Genomic DNA, 18,168 nt, shown 5'->3' with positions numbered 1-18,168 from the left:
ATATAACAAAATAAAAAACACATTGATGGAAAGTAAAACGAACATGGAGAAATTAGTAGAATGTGGTCAAAGCTGTGGGCGAGAAGTTAAACATGTGCCAAGTGGTACAAACCACAGCGGCCGGATAACGTGTGAAGGCGGCTTACGGCACCGTGCACGGACGCACCCGGGCTGTACCGGTACCTCGCGAGTACAGAAAACGAGAACGAATGGGGTGTCATCTAATATGCACAAATATGCCTTATGCTAGCAATCCCCAGCTCCGGCATGGTCTGGTGTCTTTGTGCCATTCTCACCCATTGTGAACAATGTATTGGTGCTGAGCGTCTCTTACGTAACTATGCAAGAGCTTGCCCCGAATCATGTGATTAGCAACAGTGTCGTTGGTCTGGAGAATTCAAAGTTAAAATGTGCCAAGCATTCTGAGCAAGTCAGTGTACCAGACGTTTTTCAAATTTAAATCCAAAAGGGTATACCAGAAGGTCACTCGCAAATGGCTTAATGTGAGGTAAGAATCTTTTTTTTTTTTCATGACACTTGGTATACTAGCGTATGATATCACAGCAACAGCGCCCTCAGTTGTCCGGAAAAGCATGGACAATTTTAATCGTTTAAAAAAGTGCACGTTTGAATACAATTAACCAAAAAGGGATGTCAAATAGTTTTCAGACATTTAGGAGTAGAAAGTTGCACAAAATGTGTGCCTCAGAAAAATTTGTTTCACGAACACTTTAAAGCTATAGTCCATCATTTGCAGCCATCCGAAAAAGTAACTGGCGTATTATTGTTGAAAAACATACTTGGTTGAAAGATAGTAAGTGGACTAAACTCCCTGTGAAATTAAGCTTTCTGGCAAGCTATCATTTTGAAAGAAAGAAGGCCTTTCCAACGGTGCATCTTAAGACGCACCGTAGGAAAATTTAAATTAGTAGTTCGTTTTGTCATTCGGCGCAGCGCGCGCAAGCATTGGCACGACGCACAGGCGCGCACGGTTGCTATAATTCGTCAGATCAGTGCGCGACATCGCGTATACAGGTATAGCTGCAATTCAAAACAATTCAAAACATGATTCAGCAACTTTTGATTTGAAATTGAGATCCTAGAATGCTGTTTTTCTCGGAATATACAGCTGAAGCTGAGCTGAAACTTCATCAGGTTAGTTGTTCAGTACCCTTCTTTAGATTTTGAACACTTTTGTTGCTTCAAACGAACAAAATGCACAAATTACAAATGATGGACTATATCTTTAAGTTCTTAGTTTCTGGTGTCTACTCAATGAACAAACAGGACACAGTACAAATCATCAGTGAATACACAGATCAAATTCTACTATAAACGGAAATCTGTGTGTTAGTATTACATTCAATGTGAATGAATGGATAAGTGTAGAACAAGGAAACAAACGTACATTTGTGCACACAGATACGGACCGCCTGTTGTCGACGTGTCCCTGTTAATATCATCCTTGGTCAATTATACATATCAAAATACAATCATTCTTAATCAACAGGATGACAAAATTCCCAACTTTCTTATTCATTTGAGTACATCCACAAAGGGAGATATTTTCTATCAAAGTTTCTAGCAATAAATAACAAAAATTTGTTCAATGTTGATTGAGGCATTAAATGAAGAAAACAAAATATTGGCCCACGTTTTTTAGTTATATGAAAAAAAAATTACCACACAAATTTCACATTATTTGTTGTCCTGACATGAATTCAGTTCTTGCAGGGTAGACTGGTTTCCGACCCCTATCAGACTCAATGTATGGACTATAGGAACCAGACAAATGGAAAAAAAATAATATTCGCCCACTTTTTTAGCGAAATGAAAAAAAAAATGAATGTACAAATTTCACATTATTTGTGATCCTGAGAAGAATTCAGTTCTTGCAGGGTAGACTGGTTTCCGACCCCTATCAGACTCAATAATGTATGGACTAGGTAGGAACCAGACTTCTCGCTGGGCCAATCTGTTTATGCACAAAGGTAACCCAAAATAAAAATCATTTTTGTAGAGGGTTGCAGATTCCAAAATTGAAAAAAAAATTAGGTTGTTTCCCCAAAAATATACAGTTTTATTTCTTCTGACAATTTGGGAACCATTGCGCCATCATAGGGCTGGATAGCTCAGTCAGTAGAGGGCCGGGGCGGCAATCCGGAGGTCGCAGGTTCAAACCCCGCTCCCGTCAATTTCTTTGTTTAACTTTATGATTATTGACTTGAAAATATGTCAGAATACAAACATGAATTCGTTGAACAGCACAGACGGTATATCTTAAAATTCACATATCCTACTTAAACTAATGAGTTGTTAATTAATTCAACACTATTGCACCCGTTAGACTCACTTGATCCTCAAAGTCGGTCAAATTTGGTCTCAACTCGGCGGGAACACTTCGTCTCCATGACAATTTACGAATCATGACCAGACTCGTGTCCACAACCATGACGGAGCTCCGCACCAAAATAGAAAAAAATCCCACCACACTAAACTCTGTGTCCTGCTACACTATAAATCCGTCGCCTGGACGTCCATCAACTGTTAGTGAAGACTCTAGATTTGCCGGTACATCCTCATTCTACTTTTCTCTGACCTCACTTTAACCTTTCTTTATCCTGCTGCTCATCATCCGGGCCTCTGATTGGCCCACTCTGACCTTCCAGGGTGTTTGTAATCAATGGCTTCCTTTCCTCCAATTAGCCAGGCCCGATTCGGACAATCTGATTGGCTAACGCCTGACCTCTTTTATGCATAATTAATCACTTCTAATCCTGTATCCGGCACATTTTTTTTATGTGCCTTGTTTTTCCAGCAGCTTGTTTTTCCAAAAAATGAAAGGGTAACTTTGGCCAGCTGGTTGCATTTACTGAAACTTTCACAATCACATTCCAACATCGGAATCTTGCCACAAACAAAAACGAAAGTTATAATTCATTTGTTTTTAAAGGGAATGTACATCATTGGCTTTTGCTGTAATTTTCAGAAATGAACTATTTGACGGGCTAGTAGCCTATAATAGATCAAATATTTTTACACTGACATGTTTGAAGTTATGTGTTCAAAAATACTTGAAAACAAAGAAAAACTAAAATGTTCAAGTTGTCTTGTATCCTGACTCCACTAAAGATAAAATGGATCAATTTGTAGATACGGAAATTTGTTAGCTAAGGGAACCAGTCTAGCTGGCCTGCACCCGTTCATGAATGTGTAACCAATAGCAAACACAATTTGGACTGAAAAAATATGGTAAATTTGGAGCAGTAGTTGAAAAATAGTTAGGTTTTCCAACGTATACAAAAATACAATTTTCTTGAAAATGACTTGACACCAGGTGCCAGAATTTTACAGGATGCTTTAGATTGTCATTTACCAACATCCTATAGTAAGCTTTTACGTAAAAACTTGGTAGTTTTGTTTTTCGATGTTTGCAAATGTTGTATATTCCCTTTAAAAATAGATTAGGCCTAATAGGTGGCTGCAGATCTGTGTTTTTCAAAACAAAAATTAAATAAAAGTTCTCGAAATCTCTCGCAGCCATATGTGAAAGGAGAGCGGCTAAGGATAACCACACACACAAATCTATAGTAGATAGCCAAGCCATAGTCAGAAATACCCCATATGGCTTAATTACACTCAATATTTTTCAGGTATCGCCTTAAGGCCCACACATCGGCTGTACATCAGAGCTGTGCATTTTGAATAATTTAGTATTCGGTTATTCCAACTTGGACTCGATCAAATACTCAAATATTCAATTTTGAAATGCACTGATCAAGTTAAGTATGCGCCAATCTAAATTTGCTACCAATTGGGATTTTGCGCGCACCTGTGTTTGTCAAAAATTGACAAAGAGCTTATTAAAATAATACAAAGACCAGGTGGCAGAATGGCCGATATTTGACAAATTTTTAAGAAGAAATTTGAGCTAATGTTCCTCACAGAAGCTCTTGAGTCATGCGCAAAAGTGTCTTTCAACAAGAGTGTGGAATTTGACAAGCAATAAAACCACGCAACTTATACACTCAACCAATAAAGAAAGTCCCCCCTTCCAATACTTTTTTGTCTAACTCAAAAACTACTGAGCATCTCTCGCTCAAATAACGACTAATCAGTACAGAAATTCCTTAGCAATCCAGCCATACTCTTTATTTGGCCCAAAACAGTGATAATGTGTACGAATTTATGCAGTTTATGACAAATGATACCGAAAACAGTTGCACTTTTGTATATAGTTGTGGTTCACACTCACCTTGCATGTATACAAAAGTGCAACTTTTTTTTGGTAGCATGTGTCATAAATTGCATAATTGTGAACACGTTATCACTGTTTTAGGCCAAACAAAGAGTATGGCTGGATTGCTAAGGAATTTCCGTACTGATCAGTCGTAATTTGAGCAAGATGTGCCCAGTAGTTTTTGAGTTAGACCAAAAAGGATTAAGGGGGCTTTCTTTTTTGGTTGAGTGTACGATTAAAATAACGTCGTCGACGTTTTTGATCATCTGCTCCAGATCGCTCATATTTTTTGAATATTTGAATCGAATAAACTATTTGGATATATTGCGTTGATTATCGAATATTCAATTTTTCGGCACAAACCTACTGCGAATGTGACGTGTTTTGCCATTTTTTCCCTACATGTCAAGAAATGTTGGCGCACCATACTATGCCCTATGCCAGCATCTTTACGTTGACACTTTAACACATGTCACTGCAGTGCTGCACTCCACAAAGGAGCGACAATGTCTACTTTAACGATGAGATCAACACAATTTCCCAAAAGAGTAATAAGGAAATAAAGTGTATATAAATCAAACCTGTGCAACGTAACTGTTGATATTGAAGGTTTGATATTGATGCGTTCCTACCAATTGTAAACAAAAAGCTGCATTAAAGGGAATATACAACATTTGCAAACATTGGAAAACAAAACTACCAAATTTTTATGAAATACCTTACTACCGGTAAGATGTTGGTAAATGACAGTCTAAAGCATCCTGTAAAATTATGGCACCTGGTGTGAAGTCATTTTCAAGAAAATTGGTATTTTGTATAAATTTCCTACGGTGGTCGGCCGACCACCGTTGGAAAAACCTAACTATTTTTTCAGTTACTGCTCCGAATTTACCTTTTTTTCAGTCCAAATTTTGTTTGCTATTGGTTACATGTTCATGAACGGGTGCAGGCCAGCTAGACTGGTTTCCTTATCTTACAATTTTCGGGCAGCAATAAATTGATTCGTTTCATCTTCAGTGGAGTCAGGGAACCAGACTACTTGAACATATTTGTTTTTCTTGGTTTTTCCAGCATTTTCGAACACAAAACTTCAAACTTGTCAGTGTAACAGTATTTGATCTATTATACTAACCCCTCAAATAGTTCATTTCTGAAAATTACAGCAAAAGCCAATGATGTACATTCCCTTTAAAGAGATAATCACTTTTTCCAGTTTTTCTTCAAACTAAATTATAATCATAACCACCTTAAATGCCTCATCTTAAAGGGAAAGTCCTCGGACAGCACAGCTTATACAGTTCAATAAGAATCACAACAGTGAAATTACGTTGGTTTAAAGGGAAAACCCAATACTGCATATATTCCTGATGCAAAACAAATCATACATCTACATACTATATTTTTTCTAAGAAAAAAACATGAAGAACACGTACATGCACAATGAACTACAATCACTCATTAGTACCCTGCTCATTTCACCAATAAAACATTCAAACGCCAATCTTGGCTCTCTGAGGTGCGTACAGCTCAATGCTCACAGTTTGGCACAAATCTACCAATATCAATCACAAAAACCATTTCTGCCCTCACAGGTACCCATTTACTCCTGGGTTAGAAGAGGTGTCTCGCCTACGATGTACGTATAGGGGAGTGTGGCCTAGCGGTAAGGGTTCGTGACTCATGATCAGAGGGTCAAGGGTTCGAATCCAGCTGCTAGCCATATGTTGTGTCTTTGGGCAAGCCACTTTATCCCCACTTGCCTCTCTCCACCCAGGAGCACAAATGGGTACTGGCATTAGCTGGGGAGTAACCTGCGATGGACTAGCATCCCATCCAGGGAGAGTAGAAATATTTGCAGTCGGCAATGCCACGTGAACTGGAGATAAACGCCAGCCTGATGGGCCATATTGGCTTGTGACAGACTTTACTTTACTTTTGTCTTTCCTACATGTAGCGACACGTGCACCGCAACCCCTTAGACTGGACTCGAACCCACAACCTGCAGAATTACCCACAGATTATGAGTTCCACGCTCCAGACCACAACGCCACAGCACTCATATAATAGTCTTTGACTCACCTTAGCACTGTAACCTTTGACCTTCTTGTTCTTTGGTTTCCGCGTCTCGTTGGGCGATCCGTTGGCAGACGTTAGGGACAGACCAGGGGACCGCGACCTTGACCCAGCGGGTACCGGGGTAGCCGGCACGATCTGAACGGGTCTCTCGCACTTGGCGATCACCTTCTGCAGCGACTCCTGTCGCTTCTCAAACATCATCTTGACGTCCTCCATCTTGGTGACGGCTTCGTGGACAATAGCCTGTGTGACAAGCCAATCGGAATCGGCGTTACTTTACTGACCGACCAATTGGAATCGGCGTTAGTTTGAGAACTGACCAATGGGAATTGGTTTTAGTTAAAACTGAGCATGCCAACCGAGCAATCAAAAGACATGTCAGTTTTCAACAGACCTTTCTGAAAGAAATATGTTGAAATATTAATGACATGTTACCATGAGTAAAGATATAACAGTTGCTGTACCCATGCTCTTCAACATACATTCAATTTTTAGCTCCTAAAAAATTTCCAATTTGTACATGTTAATCAAATGGAAAAAAAAACCTTTTTGTATTTTTTCGGACGTGTTGAACCTTCTACAGATATTGTTTTATTCTGGGATGCCTACACGCCCCTAATTCACAAAAAGATACACCGAAATTATTGTCTACCTGCAAATTTGTTAAGTAAATATTCTATATGAACTAATACTAAGCCAGTTCAGTATTCAACTGCGCATGCGCACAATGATATGGGTCAGGGGTCATGCGGGATAATCGAATGCTCATCGAAGGCACATGAACGTGCAGGGAGATGCGCGCACGACGCTTGCGGGTTAATTACGAGCAGAATTGGCATTCACTTAACTCGCGTAGCATCGCGTCAGCGATTTTATCCCGAATGACCTTTGGCCTGAACTACTTCACCCAAATATCGAACTGGCTAATTGTGGATGGATTGTTTGTTTGATGTCTCGTTAAAAACTGAATGACTTTTGTACACTGCTAGAAAAATGAGCAATTAAAGCTTCCTTCGCAAGATTTTCTGAAATTGATAAGCCCCACCAGGGGACAAACAGACTTCTTTCCTTGATATTTCAGTAATTTTTAATTTTTTTATTTTCCAAGGAATTCAGAAACCTACCGGTAGCATCAGTGTTAGTAAATAATATGCCCAAATGCATCTAGTAAAACAATAAAATTCAATTCAAATTAAAACTACAAACTATTTAGTCCGTTTGAGTCAAATCTATCAAATTGGTTAATTAACAAAAATGTTGGGGGGAAAAAAATCAAGCACTGAACGAAATTCCCAAGCTAAAAGATTGCAAAAACTGGTTTTTGAATTCATCTGGCCACTGATAACGAATTTCCCACAAGGGGCGGAAACAGGGTCCATCTTGGTCTAGTCAGGGGAGCTTTTTTAGGGAAGGGGTTTGAAAGAGTAAGGGTCAGAGTATAGTTTGGGGATCATTAACCGAAGAAGCTCATGTAGCAGCACTTCAACCAGGCAATAAAAAGGGGGGTGGGGGCGAAATGACAGCATACCATGCGCAATGATTTCACAGGATGTTCGTTTCTATGATTGAACTTACCGATACATTCATAAATACCTAAGACAGTTTACTCATTCCCATTGGTCGACAGCCCATTTTGTGGCCGGTCTTTAAACAGATGATAAAGACATGGCTGGCTTGTCTTACATAGTAAATAACCACTTTTCAAGTGTCGTATGGAATTTGGACTCCTATGAAATCCAGTGCCTTTTACCGTTTTAATGGTTGAGCGTTCATAATCCTCACATAGGCATGCGTTACACTACTGGTGAGTCAAATTTCAAAGTCCTAAATTCACACTGCATCGGCACAGCTGCGTTCTGCGTGGCATCGTGCATTATGCGCGGCATCGTGCATTACGCGCGCCAATCTCCATATAAGGAGTTGTTTACAACGTGGACACTTTACACCGGTAGTTTATGACTTATTTTGACCGAAAAGTTTTGAGTTTTTGATCAAAAATGTGTTCTTGACCAAAAAAATATGACCCTCGCCTTCAGCTCAGGTAATTATCAACAGACTCCAACCGTCTTAAACAGAGTGCTAAAAACCGGCCAAGCACACATTTATTCCCTTAAGTTAATTAAGGAGAAGATTTCCTACTATTTTGGCTGTTTGCGTTTTTGAAAGTTTGCAAATGGTGTCCGTGGCCTTGAAACACCAACTGCCTTATTATTTCCTCACAAAAATTGCAACACTTTAACCTCCTAAAAAATTGCTTCGAATTATCTAAGCCAGAAACTCACCTTTAATTCTACGCGTTCTGATTCTTCCCATTTTGCGCTCAATGCAGAACTTTCAACTTATCAAACTAGTCATGGCTAATCGTCAAATGCGAAGACAAGACCATGTGCAGTACTTGCACATACTTCTTTCAACCACAATTTCATTCTAATGTTCTTGTGGTTTTCAATTTTTTCCATTGTGAATCATTTCACAATAAGTCCGTGTGAATATAGGCTTGGGGACTTTACAAGTTCCTTCAATACAGGAAGCACGTGTGCATGGCTCGTTTGCAAAGATTTAGCGGTTTTCAAAAGCAGAAGTGGTCATATACATTACTATGAATGGTGAAATCATATATGGTATCTCAATCTTTGAAAGAGAAGTGAATCTGGAAATTCTATCCATCAATGCTACAATACACACACAAGTGTGTGTAAAACATCTGCAAGTTTCTCTATATCAATATGCCTGTGCAAAGCCAGGAATATGTATATATTTACGCTATTTTCATAGAATTAAAAAAATTTTGTAAACGTTTGTAAAGACGGCATCAAGATCAAACTTCGCAGTTTCATATGAAGTTACAATTTTTTTTCACTTTCACATTTCCCATCAACCAAACAGCAAAAGGGGAGGGGTTTTAAACTACATGAATATTCATATGGGATGTCCCACTGGCAAGTTAAGGGGTTGTTAATGTTAAATTGGGTTTCGCCCTTCGCCGATGTATTTTTATAAACACTGTATACTCAATGTTGTCTGAGGGCTCACAAGAAAAAATTCACAACTTTACTCGGGTGGGAGTCGAACCCTCGACCTCCTGCTTACTAGTGCAGACATCTTACCACTCGACCATTGAGGTCGGCTAGCTGGTTAGAGTCCACATAGCAGCGGGTACCGCAACCAAAAATTCCAACTTACAAAAAATGTTTGTTTGTGGTAACCGCTGCTTTGAATGGACTCGAACCAGCCAGACGACCTCGGTGGTCGCGTGGTAAGACGTCTGCACTATTAAGCAGGAGGTCGTGGGTTCGAATCCCACCCAAGCGAGCTCGTGATTTTGTCTCGCAAACCTCAGACAATACTGAGTATACAGTATTAATGAACATTAGGGGTGTGCATTTACAGGATCTGGTACACAGTACCCTGTGGAGACATGTGCACAATAGGGAACAAAAGATTGTATACGTCTCCAGAGAGTAATTTCTATAGGTGAATACGTCTCCACAAGGTTATCACGAAACAGATATATGGATTTTACTCAAAAACTAGGAATTTCCAAGGTGTGTTGATACGTCGCAAATTGAAGTATTTTATGTAGGGGATAATAAGTCCGAATTTCAGCCCAGGAAATCCATTCTGGTTAAAATAGGAGCATTTTGGAACTATACTTTCAAACTCGAAAACTTTAGTACAGGAGAACAAAGAAAGGACTCCACAAGGATACAAATTTCAGTTTGTATGTATTTACGGGCATCGGATACCCAATTGAAAAAAAAACAAACAAGGGTATCCAGGTATCGAGTGCAGTAACCCAAAATTTGAGTCTCTTGAAAAGCTGCACTGTACAGTTTGTTCATAAAGGTCCGCACGATAATAGAAGCACATCGGTGCGTCAATATAGCAAGATACAAGCGTGAACAGTGGGCTCAATACGCAGCTTCACGGTGTAAATTGCATTTTCGCAAACGTCATCAACATGAAGCTGTTTTGTTTTTCCATGTAGCCTGGTTTTCATTTTGAAAATTCTCCGCAACTGACATTCAAAACCTTTCTTTTTAATTATCTGAGAAGTTACTAAGTAATTTGTAAAGTTGGTTACGGATGCTCGATCCCATAATCTGGAACCGGTTCCTGACATCAGCGGTCGGGTACCGGGTACCCGGTTTTGATGCACAGCCCTAATGAAAATACGTCGGTGAATTGCAAAACCCCAAATAAAATTTACATCACCCCGACGCAAAAAGAAGGTTGTTAGTATCATAAACAAACACAAGCTTGGGGTGGAGGGGTCTATCTAAAAAATATACTCTGCTTTTAATGGGAAGAAATGCCGAATGAAAAAAGGGGAAATCTAGAACGAAGAAAGGTTATTAACCAAAAATGTACTAAATCAAGATTCTATCCTCATGCAAGAACAATGAACACTTCTTCAAGTTTGTCATCACATGGCAGTAGAGGGCGCTAGACAGAAATTGTTGATCAAAATGATGTCAAAATTGTAACCAATCACTCTATAAATGAATAAACGATTTCATTTCAAAAAATGTTTTACAATTAAACTGTGCACTATATGGTACTGCATGGCAAAAATCACACTTTTGTTACATGTATGCAAGTAATCTGTGAAATTTTATATTACAAAAAAATTAAAATTGCCTTGTATATTTGGCGATTGAACTTAAAGGAAATCGTTCACTGCCATGCCTGCACTTGTTCTTTCCCAATCAACAGCGCCCTCAACAGTCAGCGGACAATACTTCCAAATATGTTCATTATTCATTCAAAATGCACTTTTTTTTAAAGGAATTACTGAGACGATAAATGTTTATGCCTACCAACCTCGTAATCAGGCTCCTGGTAGGGACACAACAAACAAGGCAAGATATGTCAACAACAACATCAACAACAACAACCATGCAGAAATTACGATCACGACAACGACAACCAAATCAAAAAAGGGACAGAAAATTGAAAGTGACTCCAGCAAACACTACAACTATATATAAAATTCTGCCTTCTGAAATGATAGATGCAATTTTGAGGTCACATTTAGAATCTTTCACACACAAAAGTAATAACATGTACAAATAAGAAAACAAGATAGATAAACTTAAACTTTCCTGATAACATTGAAATAAGTTAATGCGCTCCCTAAGAAATATAGTTATGCAGTTAGCAAGGTGACAAATCTAGATCAATTTTTTATGTACCTGTAGGTTGCCACAGAAATCATTTTAAAACTTGAAACTTAGTGAAGACAGAAAACCTGCACAATATATGTTCATTTGATATCATTAGCAAGTCTCGATTGGCATTCTGAACTGTTACCATTATTGACAGTGAAAAAGTTGACAAACTTGAAGAACGTAATCCTCGAATGGGATTCGAACCATCGATAAGGAAGATATGCAAATCGGTTTCAAATAAGGTTGTATACTCTTAGAAATGTATGTCATGTGTTGTAGTCGAGTTTATCCAAAGTCCTCATAAGTCAATTAAAAGTCCTGCAGTCCCAATTCAACTCACAAGCTATTCAAATGAGCTTTGACAAAGGCATTCCTTTGTTATTGTTCATCCACTGTTTCTTGTGACTGGACTTGTGATTTAGTTGTGAGTGGACTTGTGAGTGGACTTGTGAGTGGACTTGTGAGTGGACTTGTGAGTGGACTTGTGAGTGGACTTGTGAGTGGACTTGTGAGTGGACTTGTGAGTGGACTTGTGAGTGGACTTGTGAGTGGACTTGTGACTGGACTTGTGACTGGACTTGTGACTGGACTTGTGACTGGACTTGTGACTGGACTTGTGATTGGACTTGTGACTGGACTTGTGACTGGACTCGTGACTGGACTCGTGACTGGACTCGTGACTGGACTCGTGACTGGACTCGTGACTGGACTCGTGACTGGACTCGTGACTGGACTCGTGACTGGACTCGTGACTGGACTCGTGACTGGACTCGTGACTGGACTCGTGACTGGACTCGTGACTGGACTTGTGACTGGACTTGCGACAGGACTTGTGACTGGACTTGAGACTGGACTTGTGACTGGACTTGTGACTGGACATGTGACTGGACTTGTGACTGGACATGTGACTGGACTTGTGACTGGACTTGTGACTGGACTTGTGACTGGACTTGTGACTGGACTTGTGACTGGACTTGTGACTGGACTTGTGACTTGACTTGTGACTGGACTTGTGACTGGACTTGTGACTTGAACCACGACTGGACTTGTGACTGGACTTGTGATGGACTTGCGACTGGACTTGAGACTGGACTTGTGACTGGACTTGTGACTGGACTTGTGACTGGATTGTGATTTACTTATTTACTTGTGACTGGACTTGTGACTGGACTTGCGACTGGACTTGTGACTGGACTTGTGACTGGACTTGCAACTGGACTTGCGACTGGACTTGTGACTGGACTTGTGACTGGACTTGCGACTGGACTTGTGACTGGACTTGTGACTGGACTTGCAACTGGACTTGCGACTGGACTTGTGACTGGACTTGTGACTGGACTTGTGACTGGACTTGCAACTGGACTTGCGACTGGACTTGTGACTGGACTTGAGACTGGACTTGTGACTGGACTTGCAACTGGACTTGCGACTGGACTTGTGACTGGACTTGTGACTGGACTTGTGACTGGACTTGTGACTGGACTTGCAACTGGACTTGCGACTGGACTTGCGACTGGACTTGAGACTGGACTTGCGACTGGACTTGCGACTGGACTTGCGACTGGACTTGCGACTGGACTTGCGACTGGACTTGCGACTGGACTTGCGACTGGACTTGCGACTGGACTTGCGACTGGACTTGCGACTGGACTTGCGACTGGACTTGTGACTGGACTTGCGACTGGACTTGCGACTGGACTTGCGACTGGACTTGCGACTGGACTTGAGACTGGACTTGTGACTGGACTTGTGACTGGACTTGTGACTGGACTTGTGACTGGACTTGTGACTGGACTTGTGACTGGACTAGTGACTGGACTTGTGACTGGACTTGTGACTGGACTTGTGACTGGACTTGTGACTGGACTTGCGACTGGACTTGCGACTGGACTTGGGACTGGACTTGGGACTGGACTTGGGACTGGACTTGTGACTGGACTTGGGACTGGACTTGCGACTGGACTTGCGACTGGACTTGCGACTGGACTTGGGACTGGACTTGGGACTGGACTTGGGACTGGACTTGGGACTGGACTTGTGACTGGACTTGTGACTGGACTTGTGACTGGACTTGTGACTGGACTTGTGACTGTATATGTGACCAGTCTTAATAACTGGCATTCAGATGGACTTGGCTACAACATAGTTAATAAAGTTAACAAATACACTTTTGCGGTGGATTTGTGAGTAAAATATGGCTACTTTTGCTTACCTTGCTTTCAGACGTGAGTATGTCGGAAAACATGCCACGGAATTCTTTGGGGTCGCTAAGTTTCAGCTCCTTAGCGCCCTTCAGACAATTCTGTATGGCTTGTAAGTACTGCTCCGCGCCCTCTTTTGACTGACACTTGTCCATTTCTTGCGAGGCCAGAAGCTTCATGCCGTCGGCGCACCACATCTGAGCCTGAGCGTAAAATGACAAAAACAAAAAACAATTAACTGATGTCTATTTATCTATTTTAAAATAAAATTTGTGACGACAAAATTCACTTAGAAACATGAGTTGCTTTTTCCTTTTTTAAAATCTTGCTGAAGGGTTTCGGTGCACACAAAAACAAAAGTATTCAATGCAAGATATTGTTTTTGTCTTGTTACAGGGCGAGTAAAAAAAAGTGGAACCCAACCCCAATTTCATAAGCTACTTTAAGATGAAAAAATTACTGAAATTGCTCAATCCGTTCAAAGGATATACGCAATGACCCTAAAACCTGTTTCATCCAAAAAAAAGCAGTTTATTGTGTATTCTGATAGTTTGGACCAAAGAAAATGACACAGAATACTTGTTTCAACAACTTTCAACAACTATAGTGCACAATATCTTTATTAACAATCCTGGTTAGGCAAACAATATGATTTATAACATCTACTTTTTTTAAAAGTCGGGCCTTCAAAAGGACTTTGATGAATATTTTTAACATTTAAACTGAGGTTTTATCGCTGGTGATGTTTAAAGACAATGGTGACGACGATTCTTGAAATTGCATTTTTTGGACAAGACAGGTTTAAGGGTCATTGTGTTTAAATGGTGATATTCTTTGAACGGATTGAGCAATTTCAGTAAATTTTTCATCTAAACGTAGCTTATGAAATTGGCTTTCCAGTCATTATTATTTTTGGTGCTTCATATTTTTTTAAAAATATAAAATATAATGTTTGGGGTTTGGGTTCCGCTTTTTTTGGATTCACCCTGTATAAAAAATCAAAATACTCTTTTAACTGCCGACTTACTTTGTCTATTCTCTTGTGAAGCTCTAGCGACCGATTTAACTCGACTTTCCGACTCTCGAGTCTCTGTGCCAGTTCTTCCCTCTGTCGTTTCAGCTCGGCACACTTGGGCTTGATACTGTCCACCCCGTCGTGGTCCTCCTCTATCAACTCCGTCCCTATGTCGTGGATTTTCTTGGCGTTCTCCAGCGAATCCTGTCAAGAAATGAAAACAGATGCATTCAGTTTTGGAACAATTTAGTTTGGGAAGCCAAAAGTTCAGTTAAAGTGGTTCCTATTGCAAAACATGCATTTTGATTATGAAATGAAATGAAATGACTGAAAGCTTTTTGGGCGTGGCCCCCCGAAAAATAGATTTTCAAATTGAATTGATAATTTTCTAGCATTACACTTAAGTTATGAGCTTTCCAATGAGAAATGGAACGAAAAAAAATCGGCCCACGATAATTTAAAGTAACCATGGTAACCAATGAATTAATTTTTGAATGAGGCGCGTCCCGCTCCTAATTTAGTTCTGGAGCCAGCGGGACCTAGGATTTGGAGGATTGAGGTGTGTAAGCTTTGGCTTTTTTTGGGGGGGGGGGGGTAAAAATTCACCAAGATATGGTTACTTTTGCCAATTTAAGTCGAGTGCATAAAAAAGAAGCCAAAAACAGGTTGAAAAATGGTCCTCTTGGTTACTCTACTTTTCCCCCGAGTCCAGTGGTTACTTTTACCCACCTAAATCCTCCAAATCCTCCTTGCGGTTTTGGAGGATTTGGAGCATTTTGAAGGATTGTGGATGAATGGTGTTTGAGAAACATAAGGATTTGAAGGATTGAGGATGAATGATGTTGAAGCACATGAGGATTTTGGAGGATTGAGGATGAATGGTGTTTGAAGAGGAGGAGGATTTGGGAGGATTGAGGATGAATGTATTTTGAGAGGCAGGACTGTCTGACGATTTTGAAGGATTGAGGTGCTGGGTATCCATCATTTGAACATACATGTAGGTGCAAAATTTTGAAGGATTTTGGAGGATTGAGGATCCTAGCAAAAAGGGCCTAGGGGTTAAGGATTAATTAATCTTTTAACTAAAACAGTCATCCACTTCAGATGTGGCACTCAATGAACCTTTACTGGACATACCTGACTGTTTTCGGTGAATTCGTCATGGAATTTGATGAGACTTTCCACTTGGTGCATCGAGCTGCCTCGATCTGTTGACGCGCTCAGCTTCTCTGAAAGGTTCTCCAGTAACATCACGGCCTGCGGGCAAGCAAAACGTGTCAAAATCAAACTGATTTTGAAGTTTTCAACAATGCTACATAAAAAGCAAATTTCTTTATTTGAGGAAGCGACGTAGATTCAATGTTCGGTTTTGCCATTAAAAATGTGATTTCGTAAGCACTGTATACTCAGCGTTGTCCAAGAGATTGCGAGAAAAATTCACAAGCTTGCTCAGGTGGGACTCGAACCCACGACCTCCTGCGTACTAGTGCAAACGTACAACTGGGCCATCGTTTTTTGGGGATCGATTTCCGTGTGTACCCATTAATTAACCTTTCCGTTGCAAGTAACAGCCAAACTGTTGAACAGAACATAATTGTTAGAAATATACTATATTTCAATAAAATACAGATAATAAGCTTCAAAAAGATATACTAAGGCCAAAAAAAAAGTCTCCGGTTTCTGGTATGGAGCTTGCCCCAAAAGTGGTGCGGCGACGCAGCTTTTTTTTTTTTTTTTACCTGTTTTTTTTTTTTTTTTGGCTTCAAATGTCGGCTGATGACTGCAAATGGTGCCCGACTAAACTTAGTGCAAATATATGGGAGTCCAGAGAGGCCACATAAAGCTTATTCTCGATCATAACCCCATCTAAAAACACGTTAAAATTGTGCAGCAGCAGGATTCCAGTCAAACCAGTGAGTTTGGCGTTTTGAGACATCATCTTGTATTGAAAAAAAAACTTTTTCATTTTGCCGACGCGCATGGCTACGGCGACGCGTGCGCGCGCGCATACCAGAAACCGGAGACTTATTTTTTTTGGCCTTATGTACCGGTAAATGTTTCATTTGTGGCCTTCAGACCATTTTGAAATTTAGGCATTGACGTTAATAATTCAGAGGAATTGCTCTCATACAAAAATAGTGAGGAAGTGATGTGTCGCCATGACAACATAAAAAAAATTCAAAATGTGTCTTACTTCTTTGAAGTCTTCCTCAAATTTCCTGAGTTTCAGGCATTGTATTAATTTGTGCTCGTGCCCCGTCCACATCTCCTCAAATTTCTCCTCCGTCTCTTCCATCTGTACGAGGAGTCTGTGATCAAGATACAGAGAGAGACGGGCATTGAACCAAACTTTGATGGATCCTACAATATTTATAGATACATGTCAACATTTGTATTTGCTGGATCCTACACGTGTACATCCTATATTTAATAATTCAATGCTGTCTGATGTCTGTCTGTCTGTCTTATGTCTGTTGTCTGAATTCTGTTTGATGTCTATGTGTCACGTTTTTGTAAAAGTCCTAAAGAATGTGCGCAAGCACAAAATACAACAGTTATTGTATTCAGGTCCCTAGGTGGTATGCCCGATTTCACTGTCCTCTGAAGTCACGTTTGCCACAGAAAAAAATGATTTGTTTGTTTAGTTTTGCCTTTTAGGTAAATTTGTCTTTCAGACTTTCATTGTTACAACATTATCTCTAACACTCCAAAACACTCCAAAACGTATCACTATTACACAAAACACAAAGTTGATAATGAAAAATGTGGCAAAATTGCTTCACCAAGGTTTACCGAGCCCATTGGGGTCAACATGAACATTGAGGTCAAACGTGAATACTGAGCCTCCAATAAACGTTCTCCTTGATGATGAACGCCCTAACCAACTGACCAACTGGTCCCTACAACTAGACGTACATGTAACGACTGATCACACCACCACAATTAGTCACGGTATCACAACTAGTCATGGCACCATGATTAGTGGACTATTAAGTCATAGAGGTCACTAGTCCAACTACAGGGGGTAGGAGACAGCGCTTGTTCTGGTGGATGTAGACGACACGTTTTTTTGCTATATTCAGTTGGGCTTGTTATACATCACTTTGTTTTTTTGGATTTGTAGACTTTATTATTTTTTGTTGGATTCTTTGGAGTATGTGTTGTTCACGATTTGAATTTCTAGGTTTTTGTTGGATATGGGGGGGGGGTGTTAATCCTCCTTACACGCAGCTGAGAAGCTGAAATGCGAAGGACGCGGCTACAACGTGGTTGAGCCGAAGGCATGTAAAGGTGCCTTGGTCTTGTGAATTGTTTTGTCGTCTTCTGAAGTTGTTTTTCATGTTATTTGTAATACATGTATGTGGCAATGATTACGTGTAGTGCTATCCTATTGTCCTTTAGAAAGTTCTTATCTTTATACTATCATATATTTATTACTCTTTGAGTTTATGTCATTTTATAATC

General features: G+C 40.1%; 1 protein-coding gene across 1 annotated transcript in view; it reads right to left on the bottom strand.

The window, feature by feature from the left end:
* LOC119724144 (guanine nucleotide exchange factor DBS-like) overlaps positions 1-18,168 on the bottom strand; it is a 92,556-nt gene that overhangs the window by 27,005 nt on the left and 47,383 nt on the right. The window contains exons 10-15 of the mRNA XM_038195069.1: positions 16,898-17,012; positions 15,841-15,960; positions 14,716-14,907; positions 13,700-13,891; positions 11,141-11,155; positions 6,320-6,559 (exon numbers count right to left, since the gene is read on the bottom strand). Of these exons, the coding sequence (XP_038050997.1) occupies positions 6,320-6,559; positions 11,141-11,155; positions 13,700-13,891; positions 14,716-14,907; positions 15,841-15,960; positions 16,898-17,012 (874 nt within the window). The remainder of the gene's footprint in view (positions 1-6,319; positions 6,560-11,140; positions 11,156-13,699; positions 13,892-14,715; positions 14,908-15,840; positions 15,961-16,897; positions 17,013-18,168) is intronic.

Source organism: Patiria miniata, unplaced genomic scaffold (assembly GCF_015706575.1).
Source record: "Patiria miniata isolate m_02_andy unplaced genomic scaffold, ASM1570657v1 HiC_scaffold_18, whole genome shotgun sequence".
Lineage (NCBI taxonomy): Eukaryota > Metazoa > Echinodermata > Asteroidea > Valvatida > Asterinidae > Patiria > Patiria miniata.
This window is presented reverse-complemented; position numbering and strand designations above follow the sequence as displayed.